Source organism: Manis pentadactyla, chromosome 13 (assembly GCF_030020395.1).
Source record: "Manis pentadactyla isolate mManPen7 chromosome 13, mManPen7.hap1, whole genome shotgun sequence".
Classification (NCBI taxonomy): Eukaryota; Metazoa; Chordata; class Mammalia; order Pholidota; family Manidae; genus Manis; species Manis pentadactyla.
The window spans coordinates 60,327,591-60,343,498 of NC_080031.1; the positions used below are offsets into that span (position 1 = coordinate 60,327,591).

Consider the following 15,908-nt stretch of genomic DNA (forward strand, 5'->3'; position numbering starts at 1 on the left):
GGAGAAGGAGAGACACTGCAGTAGAATGAGGGTTTTGTTTCCATACTAGTGGCTCAAACGTATTTATAGGTCAGGGGAAGGATCCAGTTGAGAGGGGGAGGTTGAACATTCTGGAGATAGAAGGGGTGATCCACAGGGCCAGCTCCTGAGAAACGGGAGAGGATGGGAGCATCTGGGCAGACAGAGGGAGGCTCCTGGGGCAGGGGCACAACAGGATGTAGCAGAGGCAGGAAGGTTTCCATTTGGCTCTAGCTGAGCTGTGGCTGGTGGCTGACGAAGGACGGAGCAATAGCCTGTTCTGTATTTTATGCTTGTTGTGTGTATTCCGTGAATGTGCCCTGCCTTCCCAGGTCTGGGCTGCCAGCCTGGACAGTGTGCCACGGGGAATATCCCGACCCGGCCTGGTGGAGGCCGGGCACACCCACTCTGGGCTAGCTTTCTGATGAGATTCTCAAGCTCCCTGATGAGATTCTCAGACCACGTTTCCCCTCATTCATGACCAGGAAGGTTCACAGAGCAGGCGTGGGAACCTGCTTGGCCGCCAGGGCCTCCTCCAGGTCCGGCTGTTCGCTGCATCCCTGCCTTATTACCACTGCACTGGCTACATGAGGTGCCCACCGTGTTGCACGGAAGGGTTCGGGCAAACCATGGGGCTCCTCCTCATCAACCCATTATCCACACATACTTTACCAGAAGTGCCTGACCCGGGAGCTGGGGACAGTCCGAATCCCTTTGGGGGTTTGGTCCTGCTGGTGGACCCCAGGTCTCTTCTCCAGAGCCTCCCCCAGGTAACTGGGCTCCTGGCCCCACCTGATGGTATGATGATGGGGAGGGGACGCGGGACCCCGTGTACCCAGCAGAACCACCAAGGGAATGGGCGGGAACTGCGACCAGAGGGGTCCACCAGCACCTAGGCACGTTCCCCGCCCGGTACCGAGGCCAGGATGGGTCGTGGACCGCCCCTGGGAGGAGGGCGGGCTGCGCCCCACAGGTGGGGGCCAGGCAGGGCGAGGCGGGAGAGGCGGGCGCGGCGTACGTGCGGCGAGCGGCGCGCGGCCTGAAGGGTGCCGACCGCGGGCTCCCGCCTGGCCCCAAACCCACTCCCGGCTCCCTCGCGGTCGCGCAGCCTCCACTTCCCGGGGGTCGCTCGCAGCGGCGACCCCTGGCCGAGGCCCTCCGCTCACGGAGCCAGGGGCCTGGCCGGCCCGGGGGCGGGAGGTGGGGACGTGGCGGCGGCTCAAGCGGGCGGAGTCGGGCCGCGGCGGGAGGCGGGGCCGCCAGAGGAGGAGGAGGCGCCGAGTGGGCCGGGCACCGCCGCGGGAGGTTCTGGAAACGCCGGGAGCGGCGCGTGTCCAGGTGAGCGCCCCGCCCGCTCGGTCGCCGGTCCGCCGCCGGGCTCGGGCGCAGGCCGGGGGTGCCGGGCCGTGCGTTCTGCCCGCGCGGGGCCCGGAGTTGGGGGCCGGGGGGCGCGCCCCCGCCGTCCGCAGCGCAAGTCGGGGCCGCAGCCCCGCGCCCTCCGCGCTGTTTCCGCACGCGCCTGGGTTCCGGGCCCGCCGCCGGCGCCCCCTCCCCGAGCCCACGGTGGTGAGGTCAGCGGCTCCTTTCCTGCCGGTCCCCGCGGCGGACGGGGCGGGGCGGGGACCTCCGCTGCCCTGCGGGTCAGGCTCCCCGGGGGTCCCAGAGGTTGGAGGTGGTGGTGCTGGTGGCAGGGCCCCGAGGGGCCGCGTAGTGCTAGTGAGGGCCAGCTTAGGGCCAGCTTCCTCCCTCCGAGGGGCCGCGAGTCCGTGGCCTTGGCCGGGTAGGGTCCAGCTTGGTGCCCATTAAAATGGGATGTTAGATGAGAACTTTTTTTTCCCTCCGGACATCCCTTTGAACTTGTGCTCCTTTTCCTCAGCAGTGGCAGAGACGTGTGCTAACTAGTTAACTGATTCAACAAACGGACCCTTCTGTGTGTCAGAAGCTGCAGGAGTTGCCAGCCCCGTGGGGCAGACAGACTGGAAGACTGGGAAAACCCAGGCCGGCAACAGCGTGGTGAGTGGTGTGCTGGGAGGGAGCTCCCGGCTGTGAGTACCTTAGAGGACCGGATGCTTCAGGCCAGAGGGCTTCCTGGAGGACGCGACACACGACCCCAGGTGGTCAGATGAGGGCCGAACCAAGGGTAACCTGCTCAGAGGAACCACCTGTGTGAGTGGTAGGAGAGCTGGGCACTTTGGTGGAAGCAGGGCAATGGGGCATGGCTGCCATGGACCCATCCATAAGAGCTTCAAGTGAGGCCAGTGCCGGGTACTGTGCTCTGCATCTGGAGAGTGCTCAGTGAACCTTTGCAGGATAAATGCGGATCAGGGCACTTACTACTTCTGGACAGCATAGGTGGGCCCTTGGCCTCTCTCTTCTAATCTGACGCTTTTAAGATGGTGTAGAACGTTAGAGTCCCTCCCAAGACTGAGGCTGGTGTCTTGTGCTGCAGAGTGACACCCAAGGCTTATACTTCATGATGGAAACCATCTGAGGCCCGGCAGCCTCAGCCCTCTTGGAGGGACTCCTGGCCCCAACAAGGGCTAGGGGACATCACTTTGTGGCTGAGGGCATTCTCAAATGTCCCTGATTTTGTAAGATCCACTGTTCACCTAAGAATTGATAGAATGTATTTACAAGCTTCTGCTGCTTCTCAGCTCATAACGCATCTGGGATAGCAGGCTCCATGGTTTCGTTCTCTGTTAAATGAAACAAGATTTCCTTTGGCTTGTGCTGAAACTGCCTCTGAAGTGTCCAGGGTGTAGCCTCTCAGTGTGAAAGACTCAGAGCCTGGCCTCTCTGTTTATTTCTCACCACTCACAAGATGTTTGGGCTTTGAATCTTTTTCTTCCAGGGCCTTTGTATTATCACATGGCCAAGTGTGTCCACTGTGCAGCCCAGCCATAGGAGCCATGTAGCAAAGATGGAGTGAGTTGGCTGGGGGGCCTCATCCCAGCGGTGCTGTCATACTGGGCCACCCTAGCTGTCTGAATGCTCAGCAGGCAGACCAGGTGACGAGTAGGCATGGTCTGTGACTTGTGGTAGGCCCTTCTGCCCTGTTGTGGGCTCTGACATGGGGTGCCTGGGAGAATGTTTACTTTGCCACTGGTTTAGCCTGGCCACAGCTGATCTCTTCATTCCTTGAGTCCTCTGGGCCTGGCTTCTGCTTAGAACATGCCTGTGGCAGGACAGAGGGAGAGGGAACAGGAGGAGGTAACAGCAGTGGCACTCTCCTTCCTTGCCCACAGGTAACTCATACTGAGGTTGCCTCATGCTGGCAGCTGGCCATGGGCCAGGGGAGGAGCTCAGAGTGGAAGTGCTTATCTGAATGGGAACTATATGGGTGCAGCCCTGAGGAATGAATGGGATGAGGGAATCCAGGGTCTGCTCATTTCCTCAGAAAGCCTCACTTTTCAGCTCTGCCCTCCCCGATCCTTGGGAAGGTCTGAGGCTAGATGCAAGACTTTGGCTGATGTGTGGCCATGCTGGCTGATAGTGTGTGTTGGGCTCATGGGTGTGTCCCTGGTATCTGTCAGGAGTGTATTGTCTGCAGATGCATGTTGGCAGGAAATGCTGTGCCACAGGCATGCCTAAGTCCAGATGAACACTGGAAAGAAAGTTAGACTTTGAAGAATTTGCTTGAATCTAGCAATTTGGACTTTGAAGTGTCCTAGGGTGGGACATCAGCCTGTTCGAGAGCATAAAGGCCTGCTGGCTCTTGGGATCTTGGGTTTGTGCAAGGATGTGGAATGAAGAATGCAGCGTAGACTTTCTACTTTCCGAAGGAGCCAAGGAGAGTGAGACTTTCCTTTTTGGAGGCCCAGAAGAGTGTGTGTTCAGGCGGTATCACTGCAGAGCATATGATGAACTGTTTGGGTAGGGAGTTCCCTGGCTCCGACACGATCTGCTTCAGCCTGATCACAGACCAGCATCTGCTGTAGACCATTCGGGTAGTGCTTGCTAGAATGTTGCCTGCTCTGTACCTGGCACTCCTGAGGGCCAGGGTGGACAGAGATCCTGAAGCCTGGTACTTGTAGGAACTCGGAGTGAGCAGATCAGAGGCATAGAAATACATGAGATCCTGGAATGTGGGTCTAGTCTCCTGCCTTTTGCTGAGAACTTGGCTTCCTTGGTGAGCTTTAGGCCAGTGACGGGCCAGTACCAGGTTGTTCCTTGTGGTTAGTGTGCTGCATTATGCCTGACTCCACTGTCTCCTGAATTAATGTTTCCTGTCTTTTGGCACTCCTGGGATGTGGACATTGCCCAATTTCTGCCTTGTTCCTGTCTTCACGTCCCCTAGCCGGGATGTTCTTCCTGTCCAGGGTCCAGCTGGTCAGCTGGTTACTCTGGCCACTGCTGTTCCTCCAGTACCTGTGGTACTCATGGTGTGAATCGTGCCTGGTGCTGGGCTGTGCATTGATACTGTCTCCCACTCAGTCCTCACAACTGCCCAGTGACACATAAGTCCTAATATCATTGTCACATAGATGGGAAACGTGAGGCGCAGAGAGACCTGTAACTTGTCTAAGGTCCCAAAGCTGGAAGAGGTGGTGGAGCTGTGATTTAACCCCTGGCTGTGTGACCTGTGGGGGTGTGTCCTGCCTGCTGGGCTAGCTGGTTGGTCATCCATGAATGTCATGAGTCCGGAGCAGGGGTGACTGCTCACCTGAGCTCCAGGCACCATGTGCCTGTCTTCCCGTTCTTGTTGCTATCTGCCTTCTAGTGGGATCGAGCCAGGAATGTCACGAAGCTGCTTCATGAAACACAAAAACGTCCTTGACCTGGGCTTGCCTGCAGTGCCAGGACAAAGTGTGCCCCTCCTCTTGGGAGGCCCTCAGGTGGTAAGACAGCAGATGGTACTGAGCAGGGCTGTGTGGCAGCGACTTGTAGGGGAAGACTGTTTTGAGTCTTGAGTCTCGGCTCTGCGTTGATTTGCCATAGCATGTCAGGTCAGCAGGAAGCTCTCGCTCAGCCTTGCTTATTGGTCTTATTTATCTGTATCTGAAATGAAGATGACTATCTATCTCATATACAAGGTTTTGGTGAGGATTAGGTGGTAGAAATGAAATATTTCTGGAAATCTCAGTAGTGGTTATCTGAGCTGAGTTCCCAGGAAGCAGAGCCCAAGGCCAAGCTTGAGTGCTTCGTGCTCTGTTGGAAGGTACAGGTGCAAGGCAGCAGGGGTGAGGGAAAAGGAAGTGAGGCAGAGAGGGAGCGGAAGTGAGCACAAGGAGGCCTTTCTGCAAGCTGGCTGGTTTGCACCCAGATGCACTAGTTCAGCCATGCAGGACATCTCTAGCGAGCTCTAAGGAAGCTCCGTGCTGCCAGATTCCCAGTGGAGGCCTAGAGCGGAAGTTTGTCTGCTGACCATGTGGCCTCTGACCTTCACTGATCAGAGCTGCCTCATGAGTTAACTTCCCCTCATCCTTGGTTATATGACCAAGGCCCTCCAGGGGCCACTGGGGGGACCAGTGTGGCACTGCACTGGAGTTGAATTAGTTGGGGACCCAGAGATTTGGGGCCTGCATTGGGTCTGAGGCAGGGGACGGCTGAGGCCAGGAGAGTATGAGCATGTGTGTCAGCTGTGCCCGGCACAGTGGCCGCTGGTTTTGTCCTCGTGTGCAGTGCCCTCTTGTGAGTTGTGCCTAGATAGCCAAGTTGCTGCCAAAACTGGGACTGGAAGCCCAGCGAGGGCTTTGCATGTCAATTTTTACAACCTTCTGTGCTACTTCATTGCCTGGTTACTGAAGAAGGATTCTGCGGTTTGGATGGTACCTAAGTGGAAGAACAAATCACCATGTTCATGAACCGGATAAAGTCTGTGTATAGGCAGAGATGAGCATCTATGCTTCACTAAGTTCTCAGTGAAGGAGAATAGTCTGCATGTGAGGGTAGTAGCTGAAGATACAAAGCCTGGAGTTATGAGATGTGGCTGGAGAGGGTGGTAGGGTCAGGTCACGCAGAGTCAAAAAGGCCCTTAGGGCTAAGGAATTTGGACTTTACCCTGGGGCTCGTGGATAACCTGTGGAGGGTTGTCAGGGAGAGAGAGGCCAAACAAGGGGCTGCAGTGAGCCATTCTGGCTACTTGGTACAGCAGAGGTGGGAGGCAGGCCAGGTAAGGGAAGAGGCCAGTGCAGGTAGGGGCCAGGATGGCTGCAGGAGGCAAGCAGGGGTGGCTTAGACCAGGGGGTGCTGAGGCGTGACAGGTAGGGAGAGCAGAGTGTCTCCCATCCTTCACTGGGGGGCCAGTTCCAGCAGCCTGTGGGCCTGAGTGGACATCCATGTGCTCAGGTGGCGGGGCGTCCTGGCTCCTTCTAAGCTGAGCCTGCAGGTCCATCCCGGAGCTGGCTGCACAGCTGGGAGGCAGGGCCACCTGGGGGCAGCCCCGTTGAGGCAGGTTTGCCCTTCACAGAAGGCAGGCAGCCTCTTGTTTAGTGCCAAACAAGACCTGTTTGTTCTCAGCAAAGCCATGTTCTGTCTCTAGGCTGTTAAATACATTGTTAAAATTCATGCTGTTGCATTTGGGTTGCAGCTGGGAGTTTGGCAGAGATTCCTGCCTGGTGAGGTAAGGGGAGAAGCTAGGGACTCTGCTGGGTTGCAGCTGGAAACAAATTTCCACAGCCATTTGGCCAGATTATAAATGTCCTTTCCAAAGGCAGGCTTGTTGGGGCCTCTGATTGTATGTCTTGGAATTGCCCTGTCCTTAGGAACAGTGCCGGTCACCTGGTGAGTGAATGAATCACTGTTGCTGGGGTGTTGGCAGGCTTCGGAGGACCTCCCCATCGGGATCCAGACTCAGGCTGCCAGTGCTGCTTTGAAGTCCTTTTGAGGGGGCCTGCCTTGTGTTCTTTGCGTTTTAAGCATGTTACAGAACATATTCTAAATTTCCCATAGAGCTCCTTACAGAAAAATTAGGAAATACATATAAACATAAAGAGAAAAATAAAATTATTTCAGCAAGGTACAGCTAGTTTTGTGATTTTTCTTGAATGTATATGTGCATATATATGTATATATATTTATAATTATTTCTTGTGAAAGTGAAATCATAGAGAACATATTATTTGGGAGCCTACTTTTCTCACTCAACAGTATGCTTTGATCTTCTCTCCATGTTCATATGCAGACAGTACCCTTTCTTACACAGTCCATAATAATCTATTGTGTTGAAGAAAGGTAAAATCTTCTGTTGTAGTTTCCTGCTTGCACAGTTCTTGGTGGAGTATTACTGCCTGGGTGCCTGATATGGGCCAGACAGTGTTGTGAACTCAGGACACTACTCAGATGAAACTCGGCATTGTTTTTCAGCTTGGGCCTGGTGCCACTTGGTTTCTCCTAAGAGGAGGTTCAATAATTGCCCATTTCCAGGCCTATTCAGCATGGATCTCTGAGGGCTCCTGGGGGGGACTTTCAACAGCAGTGGGTGCTTTGTGGGGGCACTGGGCAGGCACATGTCCCCCCACCTGCCTTGTCCAAGGCAAGCCACGGGTTTAGGTATGAGATGGGATTGGGAGACATGCAGCTGGTCGGCCTTTCCAGAATGTGGGACACAGTCCCTCTGGGATGCTGCCTTCTCCCCACCTGGCTCTGATTAGATGACCTTTGGTGCAAAGCCTTTAGTGTTTAGGGGCCCAGGATTAGGAGCAATGGGGTGGGGCACCACGGCGTCCCTGCCTGGGGTGGCCGTGGTGACTGTGGCAGCCTGGAGGCTGCTCTGGGGTGCTCAGCTCTCCGGGCCAGCAGAGTCATCATCCCTGTCCTCCGTCAGAGCAGGACTTTGCAGGCTCTTGGTGAGCCATTTCCCAGAACCCCAGCTGTGATTCTTTGGGGCTTTGCCTCCAGGCTGGGATTTGTGGATGAGCTCAGGCGAAGCCAGATAGCACATTCCAGAGAAATGACAGCTGGTATTTATGTAAGGAAAGAAGCTGGCTGCTTTTTCCTGAGTGCTGTAAGGCATGAACCACGGACAGTATCACCAGGGTGATTTGAAAGGAACAGAGAGGCTTCTCCCTCCTTGAACTTGTTACCTCATCTCTGAAGAGGTGGGCCCCTGCCTCTGGCCACATACTGGGGGAGAAGCACTGTGGCCCCCACGGCCAACCATATCTGGTCTGGTCTCCTGCCTGGGCCCCGTGTCCCACCACTCCAACCTGACAGACAGTTGGCTGGTCCTTCACTGTCCTAGCCAGCCTCCTGGCCGGGGGTTTTTACTGTTCCCTCCCTACACACATACAGAAGGTGCTACCCCGGGCTTGTCAGGGCCCTTGAGGTGCAAGGAACAGACACTACTCCCTGTCAGAGGTGTTTGTGTAAGGGAGAAGAGAGGATTTCTGGAATCCTTGGGTAGAGATACAGTGTGGTAAGGCCTGGCAGCAGACCTGTGGTTGGAACAGGGAGGCCCTGGGCTCCATGCAGGCCAGCCTGGGCCAGCTCACTTCTCTCAGGGACTTGCTTGCCTCTGCTGCTCTAACTCCTTAATGGATCCCTGAGCCCAGTACTCCCTCTCCTGCAGCAGATTCGGGGCTGAAAGATCTTGTCCTGTGTGTCTCTGGGTCCCCGACACCTAGGGCACTGATGGGTGTGCTGCCAACTCTGCAGACTTTGGCAGGGCATGGACAAATGGTGTCATTCACATATTCTCTCCTCTCCCTCATAGAGGAGCCCATTTGGCGGTGGTGGTTGTGGTTGGGCTTCTCTGAGCCTAACTTGGAACCACAGTGGATCAGAATTTCTTCTGAAGGGGTGAGGTGAGGAATGGTGGGCGGGACTGTGTATCTGAATGACCAGTGCAGGCCAGATTGGTGAAATGGCATTAGCTCAGACTTAGAATTCTGTCAGATAAGGCCTAACATTGGCAGGCGGGGTAAGAAAGCATTTGCATTTCCTTTGTTTTTCTCTTCTAAATTTGAAGTGAGGCTTGGCTGAAACAGAGCAGGAAGAGGAGGGACAGCAGTGCTATGCTCAGCTGGGTGCTGGTCTTCCAGCGCACTCGGCCGCGGCCGGGCTGGAAGACTGTGTCTGAGGCTTCCGTTGTGTACCTAGGTCTGCTGCCAGTGGCCCTTACTCCGGGTTGTGCCTGCTGCTTTCAAAGCTGGGCCTGGCTATTTCTAGGCTGGTGAGAAGACAGCTGCTGGCATTTCACCCGTGTCAGCAGGCCAGCCTGAGGTTTTGGCCCTTTGTGGCCTATTCATTTCTGTGTGCCGAGTGCCTAGCTCAGTGTGTGCCTGTGTGGCTCTTCAGTGAGTATTTGTGAATGATGGCTCGCTGGTGAGGACAGCGTCTGCTGAGGAGCCTCCCTACAGGAAGGGCAGTGTCTGCCCCGAGTGCCGGGCCTCAGACTGCTCTCGCTGTCACCAGGGGCAGACGGCAGGGGCAGTTTCATCCCTCTTCTGGCCCCGTGTCTTCTGCATACCTCATTTTGGGGACGTGTGCCCTGTGTCAAGTTCTCTTTCTGTCATTGTCTCTCTGTATTTTCAGCCTCCTTGTGGGCAGGGGCTGTGTGTTGCATTTGTGTCCCCAGTACCAGGCACTGTCCTGGCACAAGTGTTGGAAGAAAAGGCAGACACAGACAAGGCAGCCTGTGAAACCAGCAGGGGTGGGCCAGAGTTTGTCAGACAGACTGCTAGAACCAGAGGTGACTGTCCCCCATGTGACACAGCCTTCCCACAGCGCCAGTGGTTGCCTGGAGCTGAGAGGGCAGAGTGTCCCCTGAGAGCCCATGGCCTCCCAGAGTGAGAGCCAGAACTGAGCGCCTGTCACTGGTTCTGGCCTCTTTTCTCTGCTGATCCTGAATATCCTCAGCTTCTGTGCAGTGGGTGAGGATTTCAGCACGTTTGACTGTGTGTATGTGTGTGCACATGGGTGTCTTCTCACCCACATTGCTTTTTCCCACTGTCATTGAATGCCTTGCAGGCACTGCTTGCTGTGACCATGAAACTCTGGGTGTCCACGTTGATGGTGGCCTGGTCCGGTGTCCTGGGCTGTGTGCAGGCTGAATTCTTCACCTCTATTGGTATGTGCCGCAGGACCGTCATCTACCAGAACAGTCCTTGGGTCAGGTGCTGGGATGTCGCAGCCTGAGGTCTGTCCTTGTTCAGGGTGGCTCGGCCTCATCTGCTGGTTTTGACCAGTTCTGGGGAGAGTTGGGCTGGCAGAGCCGCCCCCCACTGAGGCCCTATGACCTGAATGTCCTTCCTGGGAGTGGCTGGCCCTGGGAGATGTGGGCTGCTCCTGGGCTGCCTGGCTTTTCTGACGGTCTTTCTCTCAGAGCAGGGAATGGTTCTGAGTGCAGAAGCCCTCAGGGTGTCCGTGCTCCTGTGCCACTGCCGAGCTGGGTGACAGTGGGAGAATGAGATTTGGGGCTGCTTCTTAAGCCCCCCCACTCCCACCCACTTGCACTTATCCCAGCATCCCCTTCGGGCCTCTGCCTCTCTCATCCTGAACCCAGGGGCCAGGACCATGTGAGTGCCTTGGCCCCTTCTGACTCCCAAGACTCCATGGTCCCCAGAAAGCTGACACATCCTTAGCCCAGAGGAGTTTTGTGCCGGTGTTCTGGGACTCAAGGAAGGGACTTGAGGTTCCTCATCCATTTCTTCCGGTTCTTTTTCCTCTCTCTTGCAGGGCACATGACAGACCTGATTTATGCAGAGAAGGACCTGGTGCAGTCTCTGAAGGAGTACATCCTTGTGGAGGAAGCCAAGCTCTCCAAGATTAAGAGGTCTGATGTCTAAAGTCCCCACACTCACCCCGAGTTAGCGCTCCTGCCCCCTCAGGAACCACCCAGGGTAACCGTGAGAGGAGGCCCTTGAGAGGGCAAAGTGGGGCTGGACTGGGGTTTACTTTGGGCCAGTCCCCCAGAGTGGCTAAGGGCTCGCTGCTTTTTGCCTTCTATTTAAGAGGCTTTTTGCATACATTGTGATTCCCAGCTCTGATCTAGGTGAAGGGGCTAGAAGTATCAGAGGGGAGTTACTGTATTCATTTTCTGTTGCCTATTGGTGAAAGGGCCCCACACCTCACCAGGGAAATTGCCATATGTCAAGACCTGTGTGAGTGGGTGTTTTAAGTCTTCTTTTCCTCTGGTTCCATAGCTGGGCCAACAAAATGGAAGCCCTGACCAGCAAGTCAGCTGCTGACCCTGAGGGCTACCTGGCCCACCCCGTGAATGCCTATAAACTGGTGAAGCGGCTGAACACAGACTGGCCTGCCCTGGAGGACCTTGTCCTGCAGGACTCGGCTGCAGGTGAGAGACAGTGATGCAGAGCCTGGGTGAGCCGGCTGTGTGCTCACGTCTGGGGATGTGTGTCTGAGCCGGTTTTGGGTCTGGGTGTTGGTGGGCAATTGGCTATCCTTGTTTTTAGCATGTGATAATAATCAGTTCTTGCTTTTTCCTGGTGTTTTCACTTCCCTTTGTTTGGTAGTGAGTTTTTTCTAATTACATTTTAGTGATACGTTTTTATGGAAAAGTTGGAAAGCTAAAAAAATTACAGTTCTTAATCTAGTTGCCAAGAGATAAGCACTATTAAAATTCTAGTCTTTCTACACATGCATATACATGTTTTAAAAATGTGTATTCATACATACAAGGGAATGCAAACTCACTTGCTTTGAGGGACCAAATGACTGAATAAAAGGGAATTAAGTGGGCTGGGTGGTGGGGCCAGCACAAGCTGGGGAGCATGGTCCTCATCTAATTCCTTCCCATATCTGTTGGCAGACTAGTGACAGAATTTTCCAGCTTCTCTAATCTTCCATTAAATGTTGTACTGCAACATGATTTTAATGGCTGGGCAGTAATTTGTCATACTGATATAGTGTAAAACTAATCAGGTCAGTGGATGTGGGATTATTTCCAAATTATCAGCAATCTTGTACATATACCTTTTGTTCCCACCTCTGTTTTGTTAGGATAAATTCCTAGAAGTGCTTTTTTAAAGTTTAACTATGTTTGGTGCTTTTTACTCTGGCAGTACACTCCATGCTCTAACAATTTCCTCTCAGTAGGAGATGGTGGGGTGGGCCTGGAGGTGGGCCCTCCTGACTTCCAGCTCGGGCTCAGCCCCCTGCACTCCCTGCATCCTCTCCCTGAATTGGGAGTGCTGACTGACTTGGGATGAGTTGTCTCTCTGGCTCAGGCATTTCAGCCCCTGTGGCCAGAATGGGCTGGGCTTGGCTGGGGGCAGGGTGGCCTCTGGGGAGGGACTGGTGAGCTCAGTCAGCTTGGAGCTTTGCCCAGACTGCTCACGGCCTCCAGAAGCCATGGCTGCCTCTCCCAGACCCTTGTCTCCCAGCCTGGGCCTGTAGCTCAGAACTGGTTGTTCTTTCTGCACTGCGGGTGAATAAGCCTGTCTGGATGACCTCCTGTTCTACAGTCTTGTTTGCTACACACCACCATCAACATCTGGTTCCTTTAGAAAACTGTAATTACCTGAAGGGAGCCAGGACAGGCCCAGAGAGCAGTAGCTTTTTTTCACCTCTGACTTCAGAGTTCTTGCCCCTGAAATGAGTTGGGGCATGCCGGCGGTGTTGCTTTTTCTGGGGTCATGGTTTCTTTTTCCTGGACCCTAAACTCTTAAGAGTCCCTGACTGTGCAGCTCTAAGGACCATACAGCTCCTTGGGCCTTGGGATCCCAGGCCTGGCTAGAAGTAGGGGTTTGAGCCTGAGGCTGTGGGTCCTGCTGTTCTGGGTAAGAGGCCAGGAGAGAAATGGTCTTGGAGTTCCCCTCCCAATTCTCAGCTCATAGGGAGAATTGAAGCCCCTGAATCAGCATGGTAGGGAGGGTCTCACCTCCACCTGGGGCCTGAGCTTGCAGGAGGTGCATAGCTTGCTTTACAGCTAGAGCTTAGGGTCCCAGAATAGCCTCCTTGGGTACTTCTGTGGTCAGGGGCTCTCCCAGACTTCAGACATGGTCTTGAGCCCTGCAGCCTGGGAGCTCATGCTCTGAGTTCTTTGCAGGTCCAAGTGGTGGGAGTACCATAGAGAGCAGAGCAGAGCCCTGTGGGGTCTCTCAGGGCACTGTTATTAGCTTATGCAGCCCCACCTCAACACTTGGCCTGAATGAATGGCCCCACAGTCCCTAACCTGGGGGGTGGAGACAACACCAAATGTCTCCAGGACTGTCGTCATCACCTTTCTGGGTGGTAAGGGCCAGTGGTCAGTCATGAATGGCCAACTGGGCTCCCTGAGCTGACCACCTCTGTTCCTTGGGCTCCTCAACCTGAGCTGTGGGCTGGAAGGTTGTGTTTACCTGGCCAGCCCAGTAGTCCTGAATCCAGGTTTTCCATGTGACTCATTTACTGCTGAATGGTGAGCAAGTCCTCTCTGAGTCCTCTCCTGTGTCCCTCTCTGTCCTCTGTCCCTTCTTTCTCTCCCAGGTCTAATTTAGTGCTTGGAGCCCAGACTCCCACTTGTTAACCAATGGGTAAGGCCATTTCTGTTCAGTTCCAATGAGCAGTGCTGGCAGCCGGTGTGGTGAGGCATAAGAAAGGAGAGATCGCCGTGGCCTGGAGCCACTGGGGAGGCTTCCTGGAGGAAGGGAAGATAGCCTCTGAGGGAAGGGGTGGGGAGATGCACTAGCCAGGGACTGCCCAGTGGGTTCCTCTATGGTGCCAGGTGGAATTCTGCGCCAGGATCATGGGTAACCTCCTGTCCTCACCGTCTCCTTTCAAGGTTTTATTGCCAACCTCTCGGTGCAGCGGCAGTTCTTCCCCACTGACGAGGATGAGATGGGAGCTGCTAAGGCCCTGATGAGGCTTCAGGACACGTACAAGCTGGACCCGGACACGATTTCCAAAGGGGAACTTCCAGGTAACTCACCGCTCTGGCATGGCCTGCCCGGCATGTGTGCCTCCTCTGGTGTCTAGACAGGGAGCCACTGCTGAGGGGTGCCCTGCCTCTGGTGCACCGCCACCCCTTGTGGCCATCCTTTCTGGGGTTTCCAGTTGGTGCCAGTCCACATTCCCATGACAGCCACCTCCTCTGGGCCCCGGCCCTGTTGCTTCCTTCCGCTCAGGTCCAGAGAAGGTCAGGCTGCTGCTCAGGGCCCCGCCGGCCTCTGCCTCCAGCGCACCACTCAGATCCGTGTCCACACCCACCTGCATCTCCCACCCTCATTTCTTCTTGCTAAAGGCTGATTTCTGGACTCATTGTCCTGAGTCCTGTGTCTCCTCAGGTACATCTCTGTCCCTGTCACTCTGTGTCCAGCTCTCTGGGCTCTTCCCCTGAGCTCACACCTACACCTTGTTCTCACTCATCTTACAAACCCCTCCCTCTGGATCCAAAGCCCTTCTGAGCCAATTTCTTCTTCCTCCTGGTTAGGCTGCTGGATGGAGTCATCTATCCTCTTTCTCTACTTCCTTGCTTCCTGTGTCCTGAACACATGAAGTCTGGCCTCTTTCCCCACCATTTACAAGTGCAGCCCCTGCAAGGTCACTGGTGGCCACTTGGCTGGTAAAGCCAGTACACAGGTTTCAGGCATAATGTTTAACTCATTAGCAGCACTTGGCACATCAGTTGCCCCATTCTTCCTGATATTTCCCCTCCTCTGAATTTTGAAACACTGATCTTGGCTGTTTCTCCTTCAGCATGAGGCACTCTTCACGCCCTCCCCCCACCTCCATTGATTACCTCAATTTATAAGAAGATATATTTAGGGGCTGTTAGAGTCCCTAAGCCCAGGGATTAAGTTAGATCCCCATTAGACCTTGGATGCCTGGGACCCTGGGGGAGGCATGAGCAGAAGGAATGATGGTGTGTGGGAGGAAGAGGCACCCTGATGTGGGTGAGTCAAGGCCTGGAGCCCTAGTACTGAGGTGTCTTGTGAGCCAACAGGACTGGGGTGTAGACCTCCTTGTTCTTACCAAGCCAGGCCATGAGGCCAGAGAGGGAGAAGACAGCTCAGGGCCCCTGCAGGATCTTCTCACCTTGTAGCTGTGAGAATGTTTGGTGGGGAGAGAGAGCCACATGTGGGCACCGACCTTTTACGTTCAGTTAACAGATCCATGTGTGTCCTGGAGGAGCAGTGAGGGGTGGAAGGGAGCTATTCTCCAGAACTTCACCCCATCCTCATGTTCTCCCTAAGCACCTTCTCCAGGTGAGCCCAGCCATTCTGTCACCTGAGTTATTGTCTGTAATGCATGACACACAGATCTGTCACCAAGGCATCTCTCCTGAGCTTCCAACCAGTGTTGGCAAATGCCTGTGGAGCATCTCCACTTGGGTGTTCCATGGGCTCCTGAAGAGTCACATGTCCCAAACAAATCCTCATCCCCTTTTGAACTGTGTGCCTTCTTTCCTCGCTCCTTATTTCAGGCAGAGCACCTCCATCCACTGGCTGCCCAAGGCGGAATCCTAAGGCCTGTGGATTCCTCCTCCCTAATGTTTTCTATATGTAGAGGCCCTGACTCCAGCCTCTTGGTCGCTTCTTTCTCAGCTGGCTTATGAAATACCATTCTGACTTGTGTACCTCCAGCTCTTTGCTTAAAATTATCCTCCATGTGGTCTGAAGCACATTTCTGTTTGCATGAGTTCCCAACCACAATGTATAACTTTCAGGACTCAACCCAAATTCCTTCTGCATGTGCCTTTGGGGTCCTGCCTGGCACCATTTCCCTGGCCTCTGTGCCCCTTGTACTAAGCTTTCCTGCTGCTTAGCTCCGTTGTTCACCCTCTGCCCTCTGCAGGAGTGCTTTCTCACCATTCTCTGAGGGGCACACTCATGGGCCCTCCCACCTTGCGCCCTCCTAAACCCTGCATCTCCCCATAGCTAACATCCCACATCTTCTCCTCCTCCTTGAAGCTGTCTTCATGGCCACTTTCCAGCACTGAGCCCTCAGCAGGTGACCCAGGGCCCCAGGATCTGCTGGATTGGTGCTCACCAAGGGCCTCGCCACCTAAT

The 15,908-nt window shown here is 54.8% G+C and overlaps 1 protein-coding gene across 13 annotated transcripts in view; it reads left to right on the plus strand.

Moving 5' to 3' along the window:
- The first annotated feature begins 1,054 nt into the window (after positions 1-1,054).
- The window catches only part of P4HA2 (prolyl 4-hydroxylase subunit alpha 2), a 30,330-nt gene continuing 15,476 nt past the window's right edge, over positions 1,055-15,908 (plus strand). For 2 of the 13 annotated variants that reach the window (XM_057491020.1, XM_036892642.2), the window contains exons 1-6: positions 1,055-1,356; positions 1,895-2,031; positions 9,928-10,027; positions 10,636-10,732; positions 11,103-11,254; positions 13,682-13,819. In XM_057491020.1, the coding sequence (XP_057347003.1) occupies positions 9,946-10,027; positions 10,636-10,732; positions 11,103-11,254; positions 13,682-13,819 (469 nt within the window). In that variant the 5' untranslated portion in view covers positions 1,055-1,356; positions 1,895-2,031; positions 9,928-9,945. The other 11 variants (XM_036892641.2, XM_036892634.2, XM_057491019.1 and 8 more) reach the window with 10 other exon arrangements.